This window comes from Aegilops tauschii, chromosome 6, assembly GCF_002575655.3.
Source record: "Aegilops tauschii subsp. strangulata cultivar AL8/78 chromosome 6, Aet v6.0, whole genome shotgun sequence".
NCBI lineage: Eukaryota > Viridiplantae > Streptophyta > Magnoliopsida > Poales > Poaceae > Aegilops > Aegilops tauschii.
Window position 1 is genome coordinate 289,660,716 of NC_053040.3, and position 23,543 is coordinate 289,684,258.

Genomic DNA, 23,543 nt, shown 5'->3' on the forward strand with positions numbered 1-23,543 from the left:
TACGTATTTACGAGTACATGTGTGCATCGTGGAATGTCGACAACGAATTTGGAACAGAACAAATGCTCCTTTGCATGTTGGAAGACCAAGTCTGTGGTCCAAATCTCTGAATCCAACACATATAATTGGACATATCGGAATTGCGAAAAGAAACAAAAGATTACAAATTATCCGGAGAAGCGAGCCACCCGCTTTGATTCATCTTATGAATTAAAAAATAGCTATAGGGAGCAGGTCACTGGCTGACCCGAACGAGTCCAAAGCCGCATCGTCTTTACGCCCAACCTTGTCTTCACTTTTGTTTCCCACCCTTGTGTTGTGCCCGCTGGATCGATCGCCCAATATGATATGATGCTCTTCTATCCACGAGATCAGACAGATCCGGCTTGCTACCTTCATGGGTAATCTAATTCGAAAATCTTATTTGTCTAACGCTTGCTGGGATAGAGATGGCAAACGAATCGTCTTTTAATGGCAATTTAGTTCTCAGACGAGATCAAACGGTTTTTAAACGAAAAATTACCTTCTCTCACAAAAACTGCCATATCATTTCGAAGATACTCTCATCTCTTACAACTAAACTGCCAGCAAAATTGAACATATAAACCCTTCTAGGCAACCCGCCCATACGAGGCCATTGCATTTTGCGTTCGATCCGGTTCACCCAATTAGCATCGCTGTAAAGTTTTCAGTACCTTTTAACTAGCTGTCAAAGATCTAGCCGTCAGTTCTAAAATACTTTGTGTTATTGCTGTTTAGTGGATGACACATGGGCCAGGCATCTGGGTGGGTCATCGGTGCAGTGTGCGTTGCATGCGTACGTGTCGGTGAGAAAAAGAGGCGCTCTGCGGGGCGAGCGGGCAGCGTGGGCGAGAGAAAAGAAAAGGGGAAGCGAGAGAAAAGAAAAGGGGGCCAGACCTAGCCCGCGCCCCCGCAACGCCCGTCGCCGCCTCCTCTCCTGCCGCCGCCGCCGCCTCCTCTCCTGCCGCCGCCGCCGCCGCCTCCTCTTCGTCGGTGCTATCGAAGCCTGGGCTACGTGAGCGCGCGAGCCGCTGGTGATGCTCGAGGCGTGACTGTTGGGCCGGGGACAGGTGCGCGCGCTCGCCGCGACGGGAACGAGAGTTGTCCCCACTCCTTCTGTTCCCCATCGCCGGCCTCCTCTCAGCCTTGGCCTCGTTGCTCACGGGAGAGAGAGAGAGAGAGAGAGAGAGGAGGAGAAGGAGGCGGCGGCGGCCGCGGCGGCCAGAAGGAATGAGGGGGTCGGGGCGTTGGTTCTCCCCGACACCATCTGGCCTTCTCCCCGTCTCAGTCGTGTGGTCTCGACGACGCCGCCCTCACGCTCCTTCTCCTCCGCGTCGACAGGACTCTCTCTAGCCTCTCGCTCCACCTCCTCGCACACTCCTGCAGGTTTGCCTCCCCTTTTCTTCTTACAATCTTCCTATAGGTTCATCTGTCTGGCTTCCTTTTTTCCCTCAAAAAGAAAAAAAAAAACTGGCAAACTCGTCTTAGATTAGGTTGATTTGAGCAGGAGCAAGAAGTTCCTTTTTGGGATAATCCTTGATCTTAATTTAGATAATTAGGCTCCTCAATTTCGCTGTAGGTTGTTATGACATTCGTCTTCTTTTCTGGAATAGAGCAACACTGTTCATGGATCAGGACTAAACATGGGATTTTGAAATAACATAATTTTGTGGTAGACTATTGTTTTACAGAGTTAGGAATTTGTTCTTGATGTCTGCGTGTCAGATAAAATCAGGTATACTTTAGCCGCCTTCTAGAACAACAATTTTTATTGGGATAAAAATAGTAAGGAGGGACTGACCTTTCTCCAATTCTCAAATTCATGTGCACATGTACATTTTCGTTTATTCTAAAAAAGGGAAAGGTTAATAGGGCGGCAAAAGCTAATTGCATGCTTGATGTCTTTTACTCATGTATAGATTATCTTGGCAATCAAGCCAACAAATCAAAAGGAGACAAAGGAAAATGTGTGACCAAAGGAGTCAAGCAAAAGCACACCAAGCAAATCACCACCATTGAAGTTTCAGCATCTGTTTTTCGTAGTTGGACTAAATCCGATTAGAAGGAGATGGTGCCCAGCGATGGGGTGCTTGGCCGCTGCCGCCGCCTAGGATGACCTCTTCGTCGGTGCTATCGGGAGCCTGTGCTACGTGCCTGACGAGAACTCCGCGAGCAGGCACGTAACCCATCTTGCTGGCCTTTTCGTTTGTGTAATGTCGTGCTGCCCTTCTCCCGCTTGTTGTTTTGGTGCGATGTTAGGGGAGTTTCTGATGCATGGTGGCTGCTTGCAGGTGCAGAGGAGCAAGTTTTGGTTGGAATTGAAATTCCTGAAAGCAAGGTACTGTCAAATCATCCTTGTTTTGTTGTTCAGTGCTTATTTTCTTGTGGATATACATCTTTACTATCACATATGCTACCGATCTTGAATGATTTTCTGTTTAACCTTGGTTATTCTATTGAATACTGGCCTGATGCACTAAGAATTCCGCCCAACCTTTATTTGCATCACATGTATTTTTGAATATTCTGAACTCTATCTGAGAAAGCATATACTTGCTAACAATTACAGCTCTGCTAGAGAATCTTCTATATTGTTCTATTCTTTGTTATATGATAGAGCCCAAGGAAACTGAAGCAACTGATTTATGCAGGCAACTGAATGGATTAAAGCTTGAAAGCTCATACCTGGATGGTTTTTGTCACACCAAAATGAAGTATAAGAAAACCTTATAAAAGAAGAAACATACCTGTCTGGGCGTCCTTGCTATCGTCGTTTCCAACCCGTCCGCAGGTATTGCAGCTCCTTCCCAGATATGTGCTTAAGCGGCTACTGTTTGCTCAGGAACATTTATCTTGTGAGTTGTGGTGGTGCCATTGCTAGAGTACTATCTCGCTTATAGGTCGCCTTTTCTTGCACGTGGATGAATTTACTTTACCCGGTGTTTGTGAGCTATTGTAGTTCCATTGACCTACAGTTTTTACCTCATCTGTTTCCGCCAATCAATGTATTACAGAACTTTTGACAGTTTATAGGCTTTGATTATAAGCTTGATTACATAATCAGTTTTTAAATTAAATGACCATGAGCAGATGGTCTAGATTTTTTGTCATATGAGCATTGGAAGCACGCTTCTTTGTCATATGAACCGCATGCTACTGATGCTTTATGTTTGATGTGTTCTTTACTTAGGGTCTGCTGCTCTTGGGTGCCCTTTTGGGTAATGGTCTAGCTGTTTCCTTGCATCCATGTTGCTGCAGGGTTGTAGTCGTACCCGTGGCCATGGTTATTACTCATCAACTTGGTCGTGCTCATGTGGACTATTTATTTCCAACAACGCCATCAAACCATCAGAGGTACCGTCCCGCTCACCGTGGTCTCGTTTTGTATTAGTTCACCACCCATAGCAATCATCTGTTTTTTCGTTGCAGGTTCCTCGCCGGTTTCCTTTTGCTGCACCTTTGTTTGGTTGCTCTAGGGTGAGAGAACCTCTCTGCGTCTGTATGCTGATTTGGTCATGGAATTCGAGCCTCATTTACTGCACCTCCGGTTTGTCTATTTTCATGGAATGCCACTCTCAAATTAGTTTAGCTTTATCCACACATGTTATGATGTTTTGTGTCTATTGCTGCCTTTGACATATTTAATCATCTATGTGTCTGCCATGAATTTAACATGAATATATTCATGTTTTTTGTTACTTCTCTTGGCTTGGACTATGTTTGTTCTGCATTTGCCTTTCAATACATCAAGGTGAGCTTCACACATCGTTCCCTCTTTTATTATTTTCAGGCAATGAAGGATCAGTACACGCCCAATCTTTCGTGGCCTCCTCTCACAAGAACTTCTACATCGCTGTATGAAAATAGCTTTTCTTTGTCCATGTGATTATTTGGGGATTTTTGCCCATAAAAAAAGCTTTTGATGCCAACACAGAGATGTTATTGATGCACGTGAGCTGCTCTAATTGACTGTATTTTAGAAATCGTGTACCCCACGATTTTGGAAACCATGTAAATGAGTTACTTGAGGACTGTAAGATCCCTTATGAAATTATATCATTTGGAGCTAACTCATGTTCCTTCAAACGCTTGCAGGGTTGGATTGGATATTCACAGAACTTGATATCATATACTTTGGGCATTGCTGAAACAACTGAATGGCAAAGCTACATGCTTTCTTTTGATTGTTGTAGCCATCCTTCATCGCCAGAGCCATGGGGTATTTTCATACGCCCAGACCCAATGATTTCCCGATGATAAACTGCCTTTTACTTTTGTGTATGGTTTGCTCTGCTTATTTTAGCCCCTGCTAATTGATGCTAACTATGTTGGACATATTTTTTGGGTACCCAGGTGCCTATGGGCTGTCCATTTGTGTGGATGTATTTAGCTGTGGCGTTTATGGCAGCTGCAGCAGCTTGTCAATTAGTTCTTAGTCAAGGACAGGTAATTTGCCTCTTAACCCTTTGCAACCATGTAATGCACACATGTTATCCAAAAGATTTTTTTTGTAGGTTCTTGATTTTTTGCTCTTGCTTCACAGGCACCAATTCATGCTACCACTTAATTCAGGTCATGGTACCATTGATTTTTTTTTCATTTCATATTTGAAAACCTTTTTGACAATAGCCACACAAAAAAAACGTAGGCGGTTGTCTATCTGCTTCTTCCATTGTGTTATTTTCTTACTTTTGCTTGATTGCGAGAACTAGAGACCCTTATACATAGAAAAATGTACTAATGCACACAGAAAAAAAGGAAAGAAGAGGATGCCGTGAATGTGTACCATAACTTTTTTCCTTGGCTCATGTTAAAACCCAGAATACGGCCCTCTCTTCCTGAATATTCTATGCACTTTTCTCATTTACGCTCTTACAGGAGGCAGATAGAAAGTGAAATTTGCGGCGTGTTATGCGTTGCGAGCTATGTTCACTGTCCAAGTGTCCATGCACAAATTAAACACTCTCATATTACTTTTAAGCTTCTACGTAAGTACCTAGAAATTTATGCGATGCCTTTCAGTTGTGCATTAGTTACGAACTTTGCAGCATGTTGTGTTTTTCGAACTGCGTTCACTGTCCATGCACATAGAGCAGAACCTCGATTATTTAATTTTCCTTTATTGTGTTTCTTCATGGCCCTCTCCTCTGTTTAATGCTGGATATAATGCACAGGCTGAAGCGTGTTGATTCTAATTTTTGTAGTTATATGTGTGGTGTGAAGATGGTCGTTCTTCAATTTGAAAGTAAACAAGCGGCCTCCATTAAGGTCTACCGACAATCATGTAGGTGAGTCCATTCATGTATATCACATTCCCTTTTCCTTTTTTGTCCTTTTTATTCTTGATTCAGTACGTGACACAAGTGCTTATTAGGCAATGCGTAGTCTTAACCATAGTTGCCAAGTTCCCGGTTCGAGCGGGTCTAGGTACGGGAACGAGGGTCAAGGATCGCTGGTTGCCAAAACTAGGGATCGGTTTGGGTATACATCTCTGTAACGGCCGTTCGACGGCGGGAACGCGATCCTGTTAAATCGGGGATGATGAGCCCGGGTCGACCAGTCTGATCCTTCCAAGTATTGTATATGGAAAGCAAAAACAGATTAAGGAAAGAGTGCAATATCGTTCAAGGCAAGAGCAAATTAAGGAAGTCCATCCGGTATTAGAGGACCACTGTTATTTTACCTCCTTTCTGGCCTTCTGTTCCTAAATTATCTCGCCTACAGTTACGTCCACGGTGTTTTTTTTATTCCTTGTACCTGCAACGTCCGGTCTTCATGGGAATGCGTACCAGCCGTTGAATCCTATCGACCCGCACTCGATCCCGACCCTCGATTGGGGTCGATGAACCCGGTACATGGGACACGGCGTCGACCCGCGTTCCCGGCTACTATGGTCTTAACGCGAGGAGGTGCCAAGATACACGAGGGGTTGGAGCAGGACTACAGGAGGAGGTGAGGCCATGTTTTGTTTTAGGTCCACCTGATTAGTCCCAAGTTTTTGCAAGGTCTGCTTCTTATGCAGAGGTTTCTTTCGATGGGTCGCCTAGCCAATTAATTACGGTTAGTCCTTGTAGTTAGATTTAGTATTAGGTGAATTATTTGTTTCCGTGTCGATGAACACATGAGTCTGATTTAATTTTGCTTTAGATTATTATTGTTTTCGATGTTGGTTTGAAGTTAAAAGTGAGAAAGAGATTAGGTGACAGGGATTTGGTGTGACAAACTTTTATTTTGTCTTGTGTTTACTCCTATTTAGCTTTTGTAGATAACTCTATGATAGCATCTGTACTGACAACAGTTAGATCATGTATGTCGTAGAATGTTGAGTGCTTGAATTAACTTGATGGCCACAATAATTTGTATAGCTGGAAGAAATAGTGCTTATATTCGAATCACCTCCTTTTAGCTAAGAGTAGTAGGCAATGAGCAGCAGGCAAGTGAGTCAAATAAAAGGAATGCAAGAACTCGAATTTACCCTGATAGAAGGTTATTTAAACCATTTTGTTTTACTTTATGGGAATTGCATAACATACATATTCATACTGGAATGGGCTTCTTTTCTTCCATAATTTACTTTCATCAACATGGTCTCCAACTCCTTATCTTGAAACATCGGATTGGAGATTTCTAGAGAAAAAAAATACTTGTAATAATTTCACAGATTTTAGATGATCCGTACAGTAGGAAGGCTTGCAAGAATTCGTAAGATAGTTTTGAACTCTTCTCAAACTGAAAGGATCATATATTGACGCAAACAATTTATGTATTGTTTTGTACCAGTTTGGATTACTCTGGGCAATTCTCTCCGGAGTTGAGAGTACTCTGAGCACTGCCCATAGCGTGCCACGACGACCGTTTGCACTATAGGTGCCTCGCGACGCAGGTCATCTCTCTCCTTTCTCCTCCAACTTCCCTCCCTTTAGGTCTCATTGTAGCTTTTATGTGCGAGAGGCTTGATCATGGGCATAAGCCCAACAGTTTTCCATTTCATTTGTGCGTGTGCAAGAGCAATGAACTCGGACGGGTTTCTTTTCTAATGTGATTTGCTTCATTCCTAAATATAGCTCATCGTTTGTGCCCTCTTTTTGGTCGATGACGTGGATATTCCTATTGAAACAAAGGTCTGGAATTCACAGTTTGATGGATTAGTAGTCGTTACCGTATTTCTCATTTTTCTGTTTGCCTGGTCTCCCCTTGCTATGTTGAATGAAGTTTGCTTGCCAGCTTTTCGTTTACTATGAGAAGTTACATGCATGAGGCATGATAGATGCATTCCTCATATTTTCTTTCTATCTGCTAACTTTGACTTCCTTTTTCATGCATTGCTCCTTCTACAGTCCTCATATGAGAAGTGGGGATTCCACCAGCATTCTCACAAATAGGTACTATTCATTTTGCTTCAGAGAGATGTCGGTTGATGCTGCATTTAACTGGATTTGGAAAGCCAGGTGCAATATGAAATGGAAAGGTGTTCGCCTGGCTTCTCTTGGCTGACAGGCTGAATATGAATATGCTACGCAGGAGGCACTACAGAGTTGCTAATGACTATACATGCCTGTTGTGTGATAATCCTCCCGAGGAAACCCTGGCAATTCGCTAGGGTGACTTGGCCAAACTCTGAATGTAGACTTGAGATGTTGCACATGGGAAAACAAACTTGGCACAAACCCCTGTTCATGGAAACTTTCATTGTTGCCGTATGGGGATCTGGATGGAGAGAAATGACAAGTCCTTCAGAGGAATGCCCATGCAAGTATTATCCAACAATAACAAGTCTACTTATTCATGCATGCACACCCTCAGAAGACCACAGTCGGCCTAAGAAATCTTCTCTGCTCAAACTATGCATGCTTATCTATATAAGGCATCTCTGCCTATGTTGCTTGCTTTTTGAAAGCATTGTAAATGGCTATCAAAACTTCTTATAATGCTATGTATCAGCATCATACCGAAGTATATATTTCTTTATGACTAAATATTCTGACGAGCTTGCTTCAAATTCTTGGTTTGCTCTCGCCCTTTGCGCCATTGGCGCAACGGGTCATCTAGTCGTTTATAAATGCTGCCTCTTCTGGCGAACCATCTAAGTAATCACCTTTAGTTTCTTCACACTATCAATGCGCAAGTTCGGTTGCTATTGCTAACATATATCGAGTCTTAACTCTTGAGACTTGCGTGTCGTGGATAAATTCTACTCCCTCCTCTAAAATACATTTGTCCAAAAATGGATGTACCTATATACTAAAACATGTCTAGATACATGTATATTTTGACAAATTGAAGGCATGTATTATGGAACGGAGAGAGTATATACTAAGGATTTGCATATGCCATGTTAAGTATCGTGATTATTTTGAAATAATGAATAGCGTAACATTTATTTTATTTGTCTTTTACTCAAAAAGATCATGTACTTCTATATATACGTCCATGAGGTTTAAGCAATACAATCATTGATGCCACAAATCCCCCTCTCTATTCCTATTACATGGTATCAGCCTAACCTTGATCCAATAACTCTAGCCGCCGCTGCTTTCGCACCGAGAGCCTCCGGGGCAGTCAATCTCCATAATCGCGACCTGGCGTTGCGTCCCATGTACTTAGTGTTCGTCTGTCAATCGTGTTGATCAACTGCCCTAAAAAGTCTGTTTCCCCGATCCTTTGATCTGAGTTTTCTCTTTCTCACCGGTCGTCTTAATCAGCACTTGTATTTTGGTTTTCTGATCTAAGATCGGTCCGCCTGACCCGCCGCCTGCCGTCGACCCTCGCGCGTCTCTACTTCGACATCGGCGCGACCACCAGGCCTCTCTATGACACGGCGATCTCGCGCGACGCGGCGGCCCGTAACGGCTGCCGTCCACGCATCTGCCCCGCCGTCACTCTGCGCCGTCCGTCACCGCCCTGCTACAATCGGGACTACTCCATCACCTCCCACCTCTGCTGTGTATGTATGTCCGCCTCACGCACGGCGCTGTGTTGGCCGCTCGAGCATCGGCGCTGGACGCGCTCGCCCGCACGTCAGCCATCGTCACCTGCTTCTGCTCGGACTCCTCCATCACCCCATCTCCGTCGTTTGTGACTTCGACCTCATCACCGAGCAGCACCCCCGACCTCGCACACGATTGAATTGATCACCCGCCTGCCAATGATCCGCTCCATCCGCACCGCGGGACCGACCTGATCAATTAGTTGCGCGCGCCTCCGCAGGTCCCGTGAAGATCATCCCCGAGTACATCGTGCCACTCCATCGATCGAGCAACAGGCTTACCGATGTGTCGCCCCGTCGGGCCACCGCCCCTTGGTTCACCCCGCGGCTGCACCGACCCGCCCGCTACCACTATGTCACCCCTTTGGGCCGTAGTGCCACGGCGCGGTCCACACCGCCGCCCCGAGGCCGTCCCCGCAGTTGCACCGACCCATGCGCTACTGCTGCGTCGCCCCTTCGGGCCATAGCACCGCGACGCGCAGTCCACGCTGCCGCCTCGAGGTCTTCTCCGCCATCGCCCCGACCGGCATTGTTGTCGTGGTGTTGCCCTTCGGGCCGTAGTGTTGTGGCAGGCGATCCACTCCATCGTCCCCGCGCGTCGATTTCTACGTGGTATGCATTGTGCCACCTTCACGGGAACGCCATCGTCCACGCACGGTCTTCGTCATGCTGTTGGGTTCTCCTCGCTTACTTCGAGCATCGCCACCGCACTTCTACCGGTGATCGACGTGCCCCCCCCCCCCCCGCGGGTGCCTTTGGTTCTGCCGACCACATTGCCTCCACCTCTTCGTCTTCATCCAGCGTCAGCTCATCGCCAATGCCACCTTCATCTTCCCTGACCACTTCATTGCTCCAACAACCTCGAGCGACATCGGCACCTTCTACCCCACGCCGGTTAGTGCCGCAAATGCGTCGAGTCCTCCTCTACTGACCCCTCCGACTTGGTGTACAGTGAAGGAAATATGCCCTAGAGGCAATAATGAAGTTATTATTAATTTCCTTATTGCATGATAAATGTTTATTATTCATGCTAGAATTGTATTAACCGGAAACTTAGTACATGTGTGAATACATAGACAAAACATAAGTGTCCCTAGTATGCCTCTACTTGACTAGCTCGTTTATCAAAGATGGTTATGTTTCCTGACCATAGACATGTGTTGTCTTTTGATGAACGGGATCACATCATTAGAGAATGATGTGATGGACAAGACCCATCCGTTAGCTTAACATAATGATCGTTTAGTTTTATTGCTATTGCTTTCATCATGACTTATACATGTTCCTCTAACTATGAGATTATGCAACTCACGAATACCGGAGGAACACCTTGTGTGCTATCAAACGTCACAACATAACTGGGTGATTATAAAGATGCTCTATAGATGTCTCCGAAGGTGTTTGTTGGGTTGGCATAGATCGAGATTAGGATTTGTCACTCTGTGTATCGGAGAGGTATCTCTGGGCCCTCTCGGTAATGCACATCACTATAAGCCTTGCAAGAAATGTGGCTAATGAGTTAGTCACGGGATGACGCGTTACGGAACAAGAGTAACGAGATTGAACTAGGTATGATGATACAGACGATCGAATCTCGGGCTAATAACATACCGATGACAAAGGGAACAACGTATATTGTTATGCGGTTTGACGGATAAAGATCTTCGTAGAATATGTAGGAGCCAATATGAGCATCCAGGTTCCGCTATTGGTTATTGAACGGAGACGTGTCTCGGTCATGTCTACATAGTTCTCGAACCCGTAGGGTCCGCACGCTTAACGTTCGATGACGATTTGTATTATAAGTTATGTGATTTGATGACTGAAGTTTGTTCGGAGTCCCGGATGAGATCATAGACATGACGAGGAGTCTCGAAATGATCGAGAGGTAAAGATTCATATATTGGAAGGTTGCATTCAGACATCAGAACGGTTCTGAGTGATTCGGGCATTTTTCCGGAGTACCGGGAGGTTACCGGAACCCCCCGGGGAAAGATATGGGCCTTATGGGCCATAGGAGGGAGGCTAACCAGCCCACAAGGGGCTAGTGCGCCCCCCACAAGGGAGGAGGCCGGATTGGACTTGGGAAGGGGGCGCCACCCCCCCTTTCCTTCTCCTACTCCCTCTCCTTCCCCTTTTCCCCTTCGGTAGAAGGAAAAAAGGGTGGGGCCGAATCCTACTATGACTGGAGTCCTAGTAGGACTCCCCTCTCCCTGGGGCGCCCCTTGTTGGCCGGCCTCCTCCTCCCCTCCTTTATATACGGGGGTAGGGGGCACCCCAAAGGCACAACAGACAATTGTCTTAGCCGTGTGCGGTGCCCCCTCCACAGTTACACACCTCGGTCATATCGTCGTAGTGCTTAGGCGAAGCCCTGCGCCGGTAACTTCATCATCACCGTCGCCATGCTGGCGTGCTGACGGAACTCTCCCTCGTCCTCAACTGGATCAAAAGACCGAGGGCCGTCATCGAGCTGAACGTGTGCTGAACGCGGAGGTGCCGTACGTTCGGTACTTGGATCGGTTGGATCGCGAAGACGTTCGACTACATCAACTGCGTTACTAAACACTTCCACTTTCGGTCTACGAGGGTACGTACACACACTCTCCCCGCTCATTTCTATGCTTCTTCTAGATAGATCTTGCGTGATCGTAGGTAATTTTTTGGAAATACTACGTTCCCCAACATACATCTCATGCTAGTCCTCGTCTACGCATGCCCGATGTTGGCAACGCCGACGGGTGCCTTCGTCCATGATGTGTCCCTGGGCTTGGCAAACCTAGTGTGGGGCCTGGTCAACATCGACTTCTTCCCGTCTATGCATGCCCGGTGCTAGCAACACCGGAGCATGCATTCATCCCTGACGTGTCCCCGGGCTTGGCAAACATGGGGAGGTCCCTGGTCCTCCCTGTCTTCGTCCTGGCGCACCACTACACCGTGAATAACATGGTGCGTCCTTGCGCCCGCCGCTCCATGATTACCACCTCGACACCGGCCACCCCGACTCGACATTGACCACAACGTCCCTTGCACGGCTACCTCGACCACGGCTACACCACCCTACGCTCTTAGCTACCTCGACGGCACAAAGGGCTACTGCCTTTCTTGAGCAATTTCGTCAGTTTTCACTCCAGTCACAACTTCCGTGATGCATCAATCGTTACAACTGTGGGGGGATGTCCGTTGGCTTACAAACTTCGGATTATTCTCCAGTCTCACCATATGCATCACTACCGTTGTGACCACGGGGGATATTGAGTACCGTGATTATTTCGGAAACATAGGATAGCGTATGATTTATTCTACCTTGCCTTGTACTTCAAGATGATCATGTACTTCTATATATATGCCCATGAGGCTCAAGAAATACAATCATCAATTCCACCAATCTCCTCGTCTATTCCTCTTATATGTTGTTTCCGACATGCCTTCGGTTCCCTAGATATTATTCTATTTGTGGCTAATTGCTTTCATATTTCATAACGTGTTTGTCGATTGATGCTCTTGAAAAATCGACCGTCTGAGCTCTTCCCATGTAAGCCTAGCGCTCATCCCTCTACAACAGAAGCCTTGTTCCAAACAATCTGAACCGTTATTTCCTTCTGAAGCACAGACCCTTGTTGCAGCAAGAGCCTTGTTGCAATTGTAATAGGACCCTTGTTGCAAAAAAACCGCTATAGCTCGCAGACATCTACCTCACTACTGCAACAAAGGTTATGTTGCAAAAAAAAGCATCGACCGATTACGGCGGCAATCAACGGCGGTTGCATGCGATGGTGGCGGCCAATTGCGAGAGGGTGGTGGAGCTTGGGTAGCCACAACAGCCCGCAGCTCGGCGCGTGGCAGGCGTGCATGGCGGCGGTTGGTAGAGTGACGATGGAGGGTGAGAGGGGGAGCCGATGAAGGTGAGCGGAGCTCGGGGGTGCGCTCGATCAGACACGAGAAGGCGAGGAGTGGAAAAGGAGGAAAGGAGCAAGGGCAGCGAGCAACGAACTAACTCGCGCCTGTTCGGTCTGCAACTGACCCTGTGTTGCAATCGAGTCCACTGGAACAGGGACCAAGTTGCAAAAACTGAACTATGGGTAGAGATTGCTTTCGAGCCATCCGATCAAAATTAGATGTAACGTCCACGGAGGCGGTCAACGCGGGCAAAAATATCACCCGGTTGAACAAGAGTTTTCGTTCTTTCTTTGGAAATTCTTGGTGTCAAACGACTGATAACTTGCAATCGTCGGCCGTCCCCATGGTCGTAGGATTCGAGTTGATTGGATGGCATACAACGCTACTCTTCTCACGCGACCACACAATTTCATAAGCAAGAAAAAAACTATTCGGCGAGGACTACAACAAGGCTTGTGTTACACAGCGTTGAGTGAAACACGAACCTTGTTGAGGGGAATTGAGGATAATTTGCAGTCGCAAAAACATTGTTTGGCAGGGATTGCAACAAGGCTTATGTTGCAAAGCCTTGACAGCAATACAAACCTTGTTGCAAAGAATTACTTGCAGTAGTAGTCGTAGAAAAAAACTATTTGGCGGGGATTGCAACAAGGCTCGTGTTGCAAAGAATTATTTGTAGTAGTAGTCGTAGAAAAAAAACTATTTGGCGGGGATTGCAACAAGGCTCGTGTTGCAAAGCGATGAGCGCAACTTGAACCTTGTTGCAAAAAAGGTTGCAGTCGTAGAAAAAATTTGTTCGACGGAGATTGCAACAAGGCTTGTATTGCAAAGCGCTTTTTAAGCTCAACACAAACCTTGTTTCAAAGGCTCGAGGGCTCACATGGGGGGATCGAACGGTTAGTGACGGCTCCATCGAACGTCTGCCTGCACGGTTGATCTTCTAGGATTATCATCCGGCCAACATGTAGCGTCCCCTTCCTTCTTTCGTTTTTGCAGAAGGCCCAACTTTTTGAAACCGTGAATCTTATCGAACTCATGAACATTTTCTTAATCCCTAATTTTTTTTAAAAAACACACACATTTTCTTGAAAAGTCAATGATCAATGGTGGACCGGTCAACCATGACCAATGAACCGGAAAATCTAGAAACCGAGAATCTTTTCGAAGTCGCTTACATTTTCTTAATCCCTAATTTTTTTAACAAAAAAATTCACATTTTCTTGAATAGTCAATGATCAACGGTGGACCGGTCAACCATGACCAGCGAACCGAAAAATTCAATGCGTCCCGAGCGAGCGCTCGCCTTCTTGTTGGGCCGGCCCACAAGGGGGTGCATGAGCGTTGGCTACCTTCTTCCCCTTGGCGGTTAAAGCACTGGAGAGGGACGCCCCTATGTCTCGCTAATACCGAGACGTAGGGTCGTAGAGAAGCCTCGCGTCAAGGGGTCCACAGATGGGCCGATCCAGATGCGCTGGAGACCACAACCTCTTTTTTTGTTTGTTTTGTGTTTTTCCATTTTTACTTTTGTTTACACTTCCAAATATCCTTAATAAAATATGTTACAATTTTTTTATAAAAATATTAACCAAGCATTTAAAAAATGTTAAATGTGTATAGAGAAACTTTTTCTCATGTATATGAAAAATATACAGTGTGTGTGAAAAAACTTGGTCGTGTATTTAAAGAATGTAATCATTTAAAAAATAATAAATGTGTATAGAAAAAATGTTGACCATGTATTAAAAAATGGTAATCTTGTATTTAAATTTTTAATCAATCATTTGAAAAATATTAAATGTGAATAGAAAAAATGCTGACCATGTACTCAGAAATTGTTAACCTTGTATTTCAAGAATGTTAATCAATCATTTGAAAACAATATGTATATGAACAATATTGACCATAATTAAAATAAGTTAATCTTATATTTGAATAATGTTAAATATGTATTAGATATATACCAAAGTTTTAAAATATATATGGGAGAAAGTAGAAAAAATTAAGTTCTCAAAAAATGTTAATCACGAATTTAAAAAATGTTAAACATGTATTAGAAAAATGTATTAGAAATACCAGAAATGTACAGTGTGTATGGAAAAAAGACATTAAAAACTATGATTTCTAAAAAGTATTAATCATGTGTTTAAAAAATGTTTCAGATGTATACGAAACTTATTGAATGTGTACTGAAAAATGTTAACATACATTGAACCAAAAAGAAACCGATGGAAAACGACAAAACAAATAAAACTGAAAATACCCAAATAAAATAAAAAAAGAATAATGTAAATAGAAAAAACCGAGAGAAAAAACCCATTAAAACCAAGAAATAAATAAATGAAAATCGAAGATATAAAGAAACTAAAGCAAAAAATTCAATGAAAATCAGAAAGAAACAAATATAAACGAAGAAAAACGAACATCGGTGAAAACCGAGAAAAAACGAAGAAAATCGATGAAAAAGCAGACAAGAACGTGAAAAGACAAAGAAAAAAGAAAAAAGAAAAAGAATCCGGGAGAAAACGGACCGAACCGTTCAACAACCAAGCCACCGAGCGAGATGATCGAACGAAACCCAGCGAAGAAAACAAGAGAAAAACGAGCCGACCTATTAGCTACAGCGCGGGGGCAAAAGCTTGAATGAGACAGAAGAAGCACTCACACCAAACGAGATACATTGACTGTTTGGTTTGTAGCATTATGTTGCCATGCCTAATCTTAGTCATGCCACAACGTCTTAGGCATGTGTTTGGTTTATTGCCATACTTTTTTAGCTGCATAGTCCACATATCATAAGCTAATTTTTCATCAAATCTTGCCACACTTGTGGTCATCATTATATTAGCCACACTTTTTATGACGGCCACAATTTCTCTAAGATAAGTTGTGGCAAAGTTAGTCATGATCCAAACATGCCCATAGTCCCTGCGGCTGTGGACGAGGTCTGAACTTGGGAAAGTATCTGATGCACCGGAGCATTTGGTGCTACCTGTGCACCCGGTCTCTATAATTACCATTTGAAACATTGAAAAAACATTGGGCCCATTATGATCATCACATATTTTGTCATTTTCGTTTCCTGTATTATGTTTTGACTTTGAATCTGAAAAAAATGTAGCATGATGTATTCTTGTTACAATTACAACATAAAAAACATTCAGACTTATTTGACATTTGTAAAATGGCTAAATCAACGAGTGCATCGGTAGCATCAAATGGCTCGATGTACTAGTTGTTTCCCGTCTCAACTTCTTCCATGTGGTGACCTGTAGCGGCTCCCGGCCACAATGCATCTAAGATTAGTTTTGAGTTAAATACACTGTGAGTGCCTAAACTTGCCCTGTGCGGTCAGTTTAGTGTCTAAACTTGCAAAATACACAAAAGTGGTGCCGCAACTTGTCCCGTGGTTCAAATACAGTGCCTCCAGACGTATTCCGCGGTATGCACTGCCCGCGTGGCACGCCAGCGTGTCACCGGCCCACATGTCAGTGGCTCGGGGCGACGGAAGGGCTGGGTGAGGCGCACAGCCTGGTTTTTAAGCAGAAAACCTCCTGGGCTTTAATTAATTCTCTCAAAAAAGCCCTCGATCTGTATAAGACTCGATCCCCAAATCCCCCCGATTCACAAAACAAAAACCAAATCCCTAAACGTAGGTAGGCGGCGGCGGCGGCGGCGACAGTGGAATTCTTTGGTCGCTAACCGGCGACGAGCAGTTGAATGAGAGTAGGAGGCCAGGGTGCGGCGGGAGTACTCGCGCAGCGATGTGAACTCTTTCTCTGCTCCCCCTTCTCCTCTGCTACTAGGCGAGATGGGTGGCGCCGACGTTCCGAAGCGCGACGACGAGGAATGGAAGCAGACGGCGGTGTACAACCGGGGATCAAAGAGAAGCGCTCAGGTGATGGTTCCCCATTCTTGTGAATCATGTATGCATGTGTGTTGTGTTATTTGCTTACAAAGATTTGATTTTTAGGATGAGGAGATGCCGGGATTGGACTTGAGAAGGAGGCCGAGAAGCATGCTGATAAAGAGAAGCACAAGATGGAGAAGAAGGTCATTGCTAGGATCAACAAGGAGCAAATTATATGCAGAGATAGGATGCTACTGTTTGTAATCAGTATGTGTGCTAGCTTGTGTGTCATCCTGTTTGCAGTAGCAGGAAAGTCGTAGAAGTGGGATGATGTTTGCAATACGAGGAAATGAGTTTGTATTATGAACATGATCTATGTGTAAATGGCAAATGATATGTTTGTGCGTTTATTTGGAATTTGGCTTATAACAATCACATTTTCAGTTGCATTTTAATGTTTGAACTCATAAAAAATTGCTGCTTCAGTTGCAAACTAACATACATTGACTGACTGAAGCAGCAGCAAACTAACTGAAGATAACTGAAGTAATCTAACATACATCGGCTCGTTGTGTCTGGCAGCGATGGCGCGCAGGTTGGCCGCCCTGCGCTTGGCTTGTGCAATGGATAGAGAAGCCGCGAGGATGGCCTGGTTCAGCTACCGCTGCGCTGCTCGTCGTGCCTCCTCTGACTGCGCCGCGGCAAGCACGAATTTGTTACAGAAACAAATGAGCATATAAATTTAGCTACAGTTATTATGAAAATATGCCCATGCATTGCATACTGAACTGGCATTACATAACCATTTGAAGTAGCATTTGACAAACCAAATCCTTTGCCAAACTAGCATCTGAACCATACCAAAATATCATTTGAAACCAATTTTTGTCTCTGAACCCCAACAAAAGGAGCAGTTCATTTATGAACTTAACTAAGATGCTTGACAAGTTCATTCATGAACTAAAACACACATGACTTAAACTAAAGTGAAAGAAAATCATGAAGATCATTAGGCCAGCCATCCTCGTAGAGAACATTTGGTGCATTCTGGCTAACAAGAACTTCCTCCTCTGCTTGCATGAACTGTGGCGCTTGATGTGCACTCCCTCCATCATTTCCAAACAACAGATTGTAGAAGCCAGGGGCAGCAGCTCTAGCTCCTCTTGGAGCATTTGTTCCTCCAGTGCCAGAATCTGTTCCTCCTGTGGTAGCATGAGTTTCACCCCTTCCAACATTTCTCCCTCCTCTTGCAGCATTTTTTCCTCCTCTTCCAGCACTCCTCCCTCCTATTGGAGCTGTAGCTCCTCCTCTTCCAGCACTCCTCCCTCCTCTTGGAGCTCTAGTCCCTCCTCTAGCCTGCCTTTTCCTGGCACTAGATTCTGCTGCTGCATCTGCATTTCTTCTGACCCTGCCACTTGCCATTGCTGTTGTCACTCTTGCTACTGGGATTGAGTCTCTTGCATTTGCAATGAAGGTAGATTCTGGAAGAGGACCAAAGTCTCTAACTGTTGGGTATGTGAACTTCTCCTGGCACATGCATTTTATGTGAGAACATTGCAAGAAATTAGGTGGCAATAAATAAATATGTGGAATTTGATAAGTTACCTTTTCCTGCATCTTGTACACCATACAATCTGGCCTTTGTGTTGGGTCCAATTGAGGAATTACTCTGTGTGGCATAATGTTCTGCAAGCAATCATAGTAAGGTCAAAAAAATTAGGTACAAAGGGAAATAAGTACAAGAGAAAATGAACTTACAGCAGTGATGCTTGGATCAGCATAATCTTCTTCCTCCTCTGCCTCCTCTGCCGGTACTGGTCTTGGTTTTTCATTAGGTGATTGTGGTGTCCCTTCTTGTTATGGTCAGCAGCTCCACATATAGAATAGTGCATTGTAACACCATGTTTGGAAATTTTCTTCAGTCCATTCTTATCTTGTTTCTCTTCTGGCTCTTTCTTTCTATTTTTCTTTGGCCTACCCATGACTTTTGTGTATATAGGTGGGAAGACAGGGATACCAAGCATCTTTTCCCACTTCTTCATGTCACTCATAGGCATCAGGTTCCATCCATAGCAATCCTTGTAGTTTTCCACTGTATAGCACTCATGAACCATGCTCTCTGGTTCAATCCTCTCGTGCCTGAAACATGCAATAGCATGATGGCAAGGTATGGCAGATAGCTCCCATCTCTTACATTCAGAGCTATTCATGTTGAGATCCACAACATATGTGTTGTTTAGAGACATAACCTGAAATACACCTTTGCCATATTCTTTTACCCTGCAGTTCTTTGCCCACTCAACATATTTGTCTAATTTCTTCTGAATTTTGGGGCATAGTCTACCAGTCCACTTCTCAGCTTCTCCCTGCTTCCCAACTATCCTGTTAGCTAGCTTGTGGAAAATATAGTCCAACATGGACTTTATTGGCAGATCTCTTCCATCCAGAATATAACTGCGAATCAATATAATTGGATCAATGATTATGTAGGCAGAATAAAAGGAGGATTATCCCGCAAAAAAAGAATAAAAGGAGGATTATAAAAAATGAATGCATCTACAAAAGAGGATTTTGGATCAAACCTGTAGAAAACTTCACTCATGTTGTTTAGAAGGATGTCACATTTGCAGAAAGGGAAAAAAATGATTTGATCCATGTTTTAGGTGCCAACTTCTCCACCCACTTGTATGCAGCAAGGCTGTGTTCCTTCATCTGCTCCATGTTCTTACTATAAGCAATTTCATGTGTAGATCTTGCTATTGCCCATAGATCATTCTTGAGTTGGTCTCCCTTGTGTATTTTATGAAAGTTCTGGTAGATGTGCCTAACACAGTGTCTGTGTTCAGCATAAGGGAAAACTTTTTGCACTGCTGCTATTAAACCCTAAAAAAGAAATGTCATTTGGTGAGTAAGTATTGTAAGCAGATGATTGTCATGCAATAAATTAAAGAGGTAGCAAGTGCTAACCTTTTGCTTGTCGCTCATTATTGTATATGGAGAAGAGTTGCTTATATTCAAGTCATCCTTTAAAGTGGCTAAGAACCACTCCCAACTATATGTTGACTCAACTTCACATAGCCCAAATGCTATGGGGAAAATACAATCATTGGGATCAACACCAACTGATGTAAGTAAGTTCCCTTTGTATCTAGTTTTTATGTGGCACCCATCGAGAAAAATTATTGGTCTGCAAGCCTTAAGGTACCCTCTCTTACATGCATTATATGACCAGTACAGTGTTGAGAAGTGGTCTTTTGTTTCTTTAGTTTTATCATCAAAAACCTCCTTAGTGCACAGGAAGAACTTGCTTCCTGGGTTAGTCCTCCTAAGCTCTTGGCCATAGTCCCACAACATATTGTATTGGTCATCATCTTCACCTCTAATTTGTTTAACTGCTGCTCTTCTTGCTCTTCCCAGCTTACTTCTCTCTGCAACCATGTTGAATTCCTGCTCCACTTTATCTGAAAACTTTCTCAAAGGCATCTTCTCATTGTCTCTGAATTCTTCTCTGAATTGTGCAGTCAGGAATGGTGCAGTCAAAGCTTTTAGATCCCAAGCCTTGGTGCATGTGTGATTGTCAAGGTATTTCTTTATCTGAATGCTAGTACTCCTGTTATCTTTGCCTGCCTTCAAGTACCAAGTACATCCAGGCTTGCATACTGCCTCAAATTTGGTGGCCGTATTCCTTATCTTCTTAACCTTTACTCTGTTTCTTACACTGTATGCAACCACAGCAAGCCTTAGCTCTTTCATATCAGCAAAAAGCATGCCAACTCTAAAAGTTGGTGCTTTAAGGTCAGTGGACGGATTGAATGTGTTGAATTTGTATCTAAGCTTGTCTCCTTCTTCTTTTGATAGGTTTAGATGACTGTCATCTAGGGCATCTTCAGGAAGTTCTCCTTCAAAGTCAGGCACAATCTCCTTCTGTCTATGGTCATCAACATCTTTGTCTACATAGCTCTCAAACAGATCATCATCACCTTGTGCTACTTCGTAATCACTCTCATAGAAATCCTCATCAGTTTCAACTTCTGCATCTACATGTTCTTCACTACTGTCACCTGCATCTTCAGCACCACTATCATCACTGTCACAATTGCCATCTTCTTCCTCAAATTCTCGATCTGGAACCCTAGAGCTACAGCCCTCACCAAATGACATGAATCTCTTTGCTTTCTTGTAGTTACATCTCATCTCTGTTGCAATTTCTGGTTTCTCAAAGTTGTCCACATTTTCTTTTCCCTTTGCTAACTTAACTGGAGTAATAACCCTTGGCAGCTCAAGCATCCCCTCTACCAACACATCATCAGCAGTTAGTGACTCCAGGGTGTCACCATGGTCTACAAGCAAGACCAAGTTCTTGTGATCTACTATTGCAGCAATCATAAGGACAATGTCTGCATCACATGCAATCAACTGAAGGCCATCACACAAAGACTTTCCAGGTTTGCTCCAATACACATCTATCTTGGACATTGCTCTGTCATAGCCCAATTGGAGAAGAAAATCATCAATCCATAGAACTGACCAAGTATCACTGTCGCAGCTATCAAACCAGTCCACTTCATGATCCATGTAGGTCATGTTGCTATCACTTCCACAAAAAAACCTTTGTGATGTATCTCAACTGAAAACAGTCCATCAAATTGCCCTGCATTATGAAATAGCACATACTTTTAGTTAAATGCATCGCACACATTTAGAAAAATTCAGTTAAATGTACTGCAAACATTCAGACATATTCAGTTGACATAATGCGCATAACTTCAGTTAAATGCACTGCACACATTCAGACAAATTCAGTTAAATGTACAGCACACATTCAGTTAACAGAGTCTGCACAAATTCAGGTAAATGTACTGCACAAATTCAGGTAACAAAGTCGACACATTCAGAGTCCGCGCACATTCAGTAAACTCCATTCACATTTACTACATGAATCACACTACAGCTTCAGTACTAATCTGAATCAATCTAACTAAAGGAATCATAACACTTCTATACCCTGTTTCGATGGCCACATAACCAAGACCATCACCTTTCAAAGAAAAAGTACGCTGACTGATAACCCCCAAATAAACCCTAGCCATATTTTGACGTGAAAAGGGCCCAATGCCGTCCACAGCAATCCGCATCTTGTAAATAACACGGATAAGATGAACACCAACCACGAGAAATCGAAGCCCATTACAGTGGTTAACCCTACCCCTTGATTACGTCGTACATGCGCGAGAAAATCGAGAAGGAGGAACAGAGTGACGATGCTACTAACCATAGGAAGGAACTGCCTCGCCTGGACGTCGACGACGCGGGCCATCCATCGCCTCCGTCGCCGGCCGCCGTGCCGTGCCGCACCACCTCCGCCACCGCCTTGGACTGGTCGAGACCGAGGGAGAGGAAAGGAGAGGGATACGTAACGGTGGGGACTGTGAGCGAAGGGGCACGGGATTAAGGGTACCAAATAGAAAAACTGAACACGGTCCTTGTTTCTGCTTAAAAACCAGGCTGTGCGTCTCACCCAGCCCCTCCATTGCCCAGAGCCACTGACATGTGGGCCGGTGACACGCTGGCGTGCCATGCGGGCGGTGCATACCATGGAATACGTCTGGAGGCACTGTATTTGAACCAAAGGACAAGTTGCGGCACCACTTTTGTGTATTTTGCAAGTTTAGGCACTAAACTAACCACACAGGACAGGTTTAGGCACTCACAGTGTATTTAACTGGCAAAGTTAGCCATGAACCAAACATGCCCGTAACCTCACAACAGAACAGCAATGCTCCCCTAAAAAAATAGCAGAACAACGGCCCTCCGCGATTCAGACTTCAGAGTCATCCTGAATTCTCAGCGAACAACCTACCTTGTGCCAGCTGCTTTCCGCGGTTTTATTTGCAGGGATCAATTCCAGGACATGGTACAGCAGCGGGACACCGATCTGCGACCTCGAGGCGAGCCGGGATTGCTCCCTGCCTGGAGAATGATGGGGTTGGATTGCTCCCTGCCTGCCAATTCCCTATGCCTAATGTTCTTGAAGGTGAGATGAGCCACCTCGATGTACATCATACGCGTGCCGTTGAAGACTCGGTGGTTCCGCTCCTTCCAGGCATTCCACATAATGTAAATTAGGTAGCCGCTGAGGCACCTCCTTTGACCGTCATCCAAATGCCACACACATCCCTCCCACCATGCGTCCTCCGATGGTGAGGTGGATGCCATTACCGGCGAGAAATGTCCGTACGCCCAGGAGAGCACCAGCAGGCGGATCGCCGAAGTGTTTTTTTTTTTCTTTTTTTTTAGGCGGATCGCCGAAGTGAATGGGCAGTCCAGACAGAGGTGGGAGACGGTCTCCGGGGGCCTAAGGCAGAGCTGACAGACAGGATCTGTTGTGAAGGCGAGCCAAGAGAAAAGTCTGCACTTCGGCTCAGCATGGATGAGAGCCAATGAATTGCGACGTGTAGGTGGAACTAGCCGAATATTCGCCACTGGCATGCCTGTTCCAGGAAATGGAGTCAGGTCGAAATGGAGCCATGGTTTCTGTGAAAGCATCATCCCCATACAGAATTTCAATGTGACTTGGCCTGCATTTTCTCTGAATTGTTTCTCTTCAATGAGGACACAAAAATTGCCTATTGCCTACTACCAATTTCTAATCATGAACTCCTATGAACTATGATTTGCTTCTGCATCTATTTTGTATCAGGATAGAATCCAAGAGTAAACTGATGCTACTGTCAGCAGAATGTTGCTTTTAAACATATAATAAAACCCTATTTGGCAAAAACCAAATCTTGG

General features: G+C 44.5%; 2 protein-coding genes and 1 long non-coding RNA gene across 43 annotated transcripts; 2 read left to right on the forward strand and 1 right to left on the reverse strand.

Moving 5' to 3' along the window:
• The first annotated feature begins 803 nt into the window (after positions 1-803).
• LOC109781442 (uncharacterized) lies at positions 804-8,020 on the forward strand. Of its 41 annotated transcripts, none has more exons than XR_012187770.1 (15): positions 859-1,407; positions 1,941-2,197; positions 2,313-2,359; positions 2,673-2,812; positions 3,212-3,375; positions 3,451-3,498; positions 3,812-3,876; positions 4,117-4,240; positions 4,375-4,467; positions 5,226-5,323; positions 5,396-5,678; positions 5,814-5,973; positions 6,802-6,904; positions 7,359-7,403; positions 7,470-8,020. XR_012187770.1 is itself a non-coding variant. In XM_073501406.1 (15 exons), the coding sequence occupies exons 5-9, from the start codon at positions 3,268-3,270 to the stop codon at positions 4,455-4,457; spliced, it is 498 nt and encodes a 165-aa protein (XP_073357507.1). In that variant the 5' UTR covers positions 859-1,407; positions 1,941-2,197; positions 2,313-2,359; positions 2,673-2,812; positions 3,212-3,267; the 3' UTR covers positions 4,458-4,467; positions 4,565-4,593; positions 5,226-5,309; positions 5,396-5,973; positions 6,802-6,904; positions 7,359-7,403; positions 7,470-8,020. The 41 variants fall into 41 exon arrangements, 30 of the variants coding, with proteins under 30 accessions (XP_073357517.1, XP_073357507.1, XP_073357508.1 ...); XM_073501406.1 differs by adding an exon at positions 4,565-4,593 and having other exon boundaries at positions 3,451-3,568; positions 5,226-5,309; positions 5,396-5,973; XM_073501407.1 differs by adding an exon at positions 4,565-4,593 and having other exon boundaries at positions 3,451-3,568; positions 5,226-5,305; positions 5,396-5,973.
• Positions 8,021-16,415: 8,395 nt separating this feature from the next.
• On the forward strand, positions 16,416-17,159 carry LOC120966443 (uncharacterized). The gene is made up of 2 exons (XR_005760175.2): positions 16,416-16,799; positions 16,875-17,159. It is a non-coding gene; the product is annotated as an uncharacterized lncRNA (long non-coding RNA).
• A 344-nt stretch (positions 17,160-17,503) lies between these two features.
• LOC120966444 (uncharacterized) lies at positions 17,504-22,159 on the reverse strand. Its single transcript, XM_040392497.3, has 6 exons — positions 22,024-22,159; positions 19,719-21,402; positions 19,334-19,634; positions 18,510-19,205; positions 18,357-18,437; positions 17,504-18,278 (listed from the first exon to the last, which is right to left on the reverse strand). Exons 2-3 carry the CDS (start codon positions 21,333-21,335, stop codon positions 19,359-19,361), a joined length of 1,893 nt encoding a protein of 630 aa, XP_040248431.1. The 5' UTR covers positions 21,336-21,402; positions 22,024-22,159; the 3' UTR covers positions 17,504-18,278; positions 18,357-18,437; positions 18,510-19,205; positions 19,334-19,358.
• Between the last annotated feature and the right edge of the window lie 1,384 nt (positions 22,160-23,543).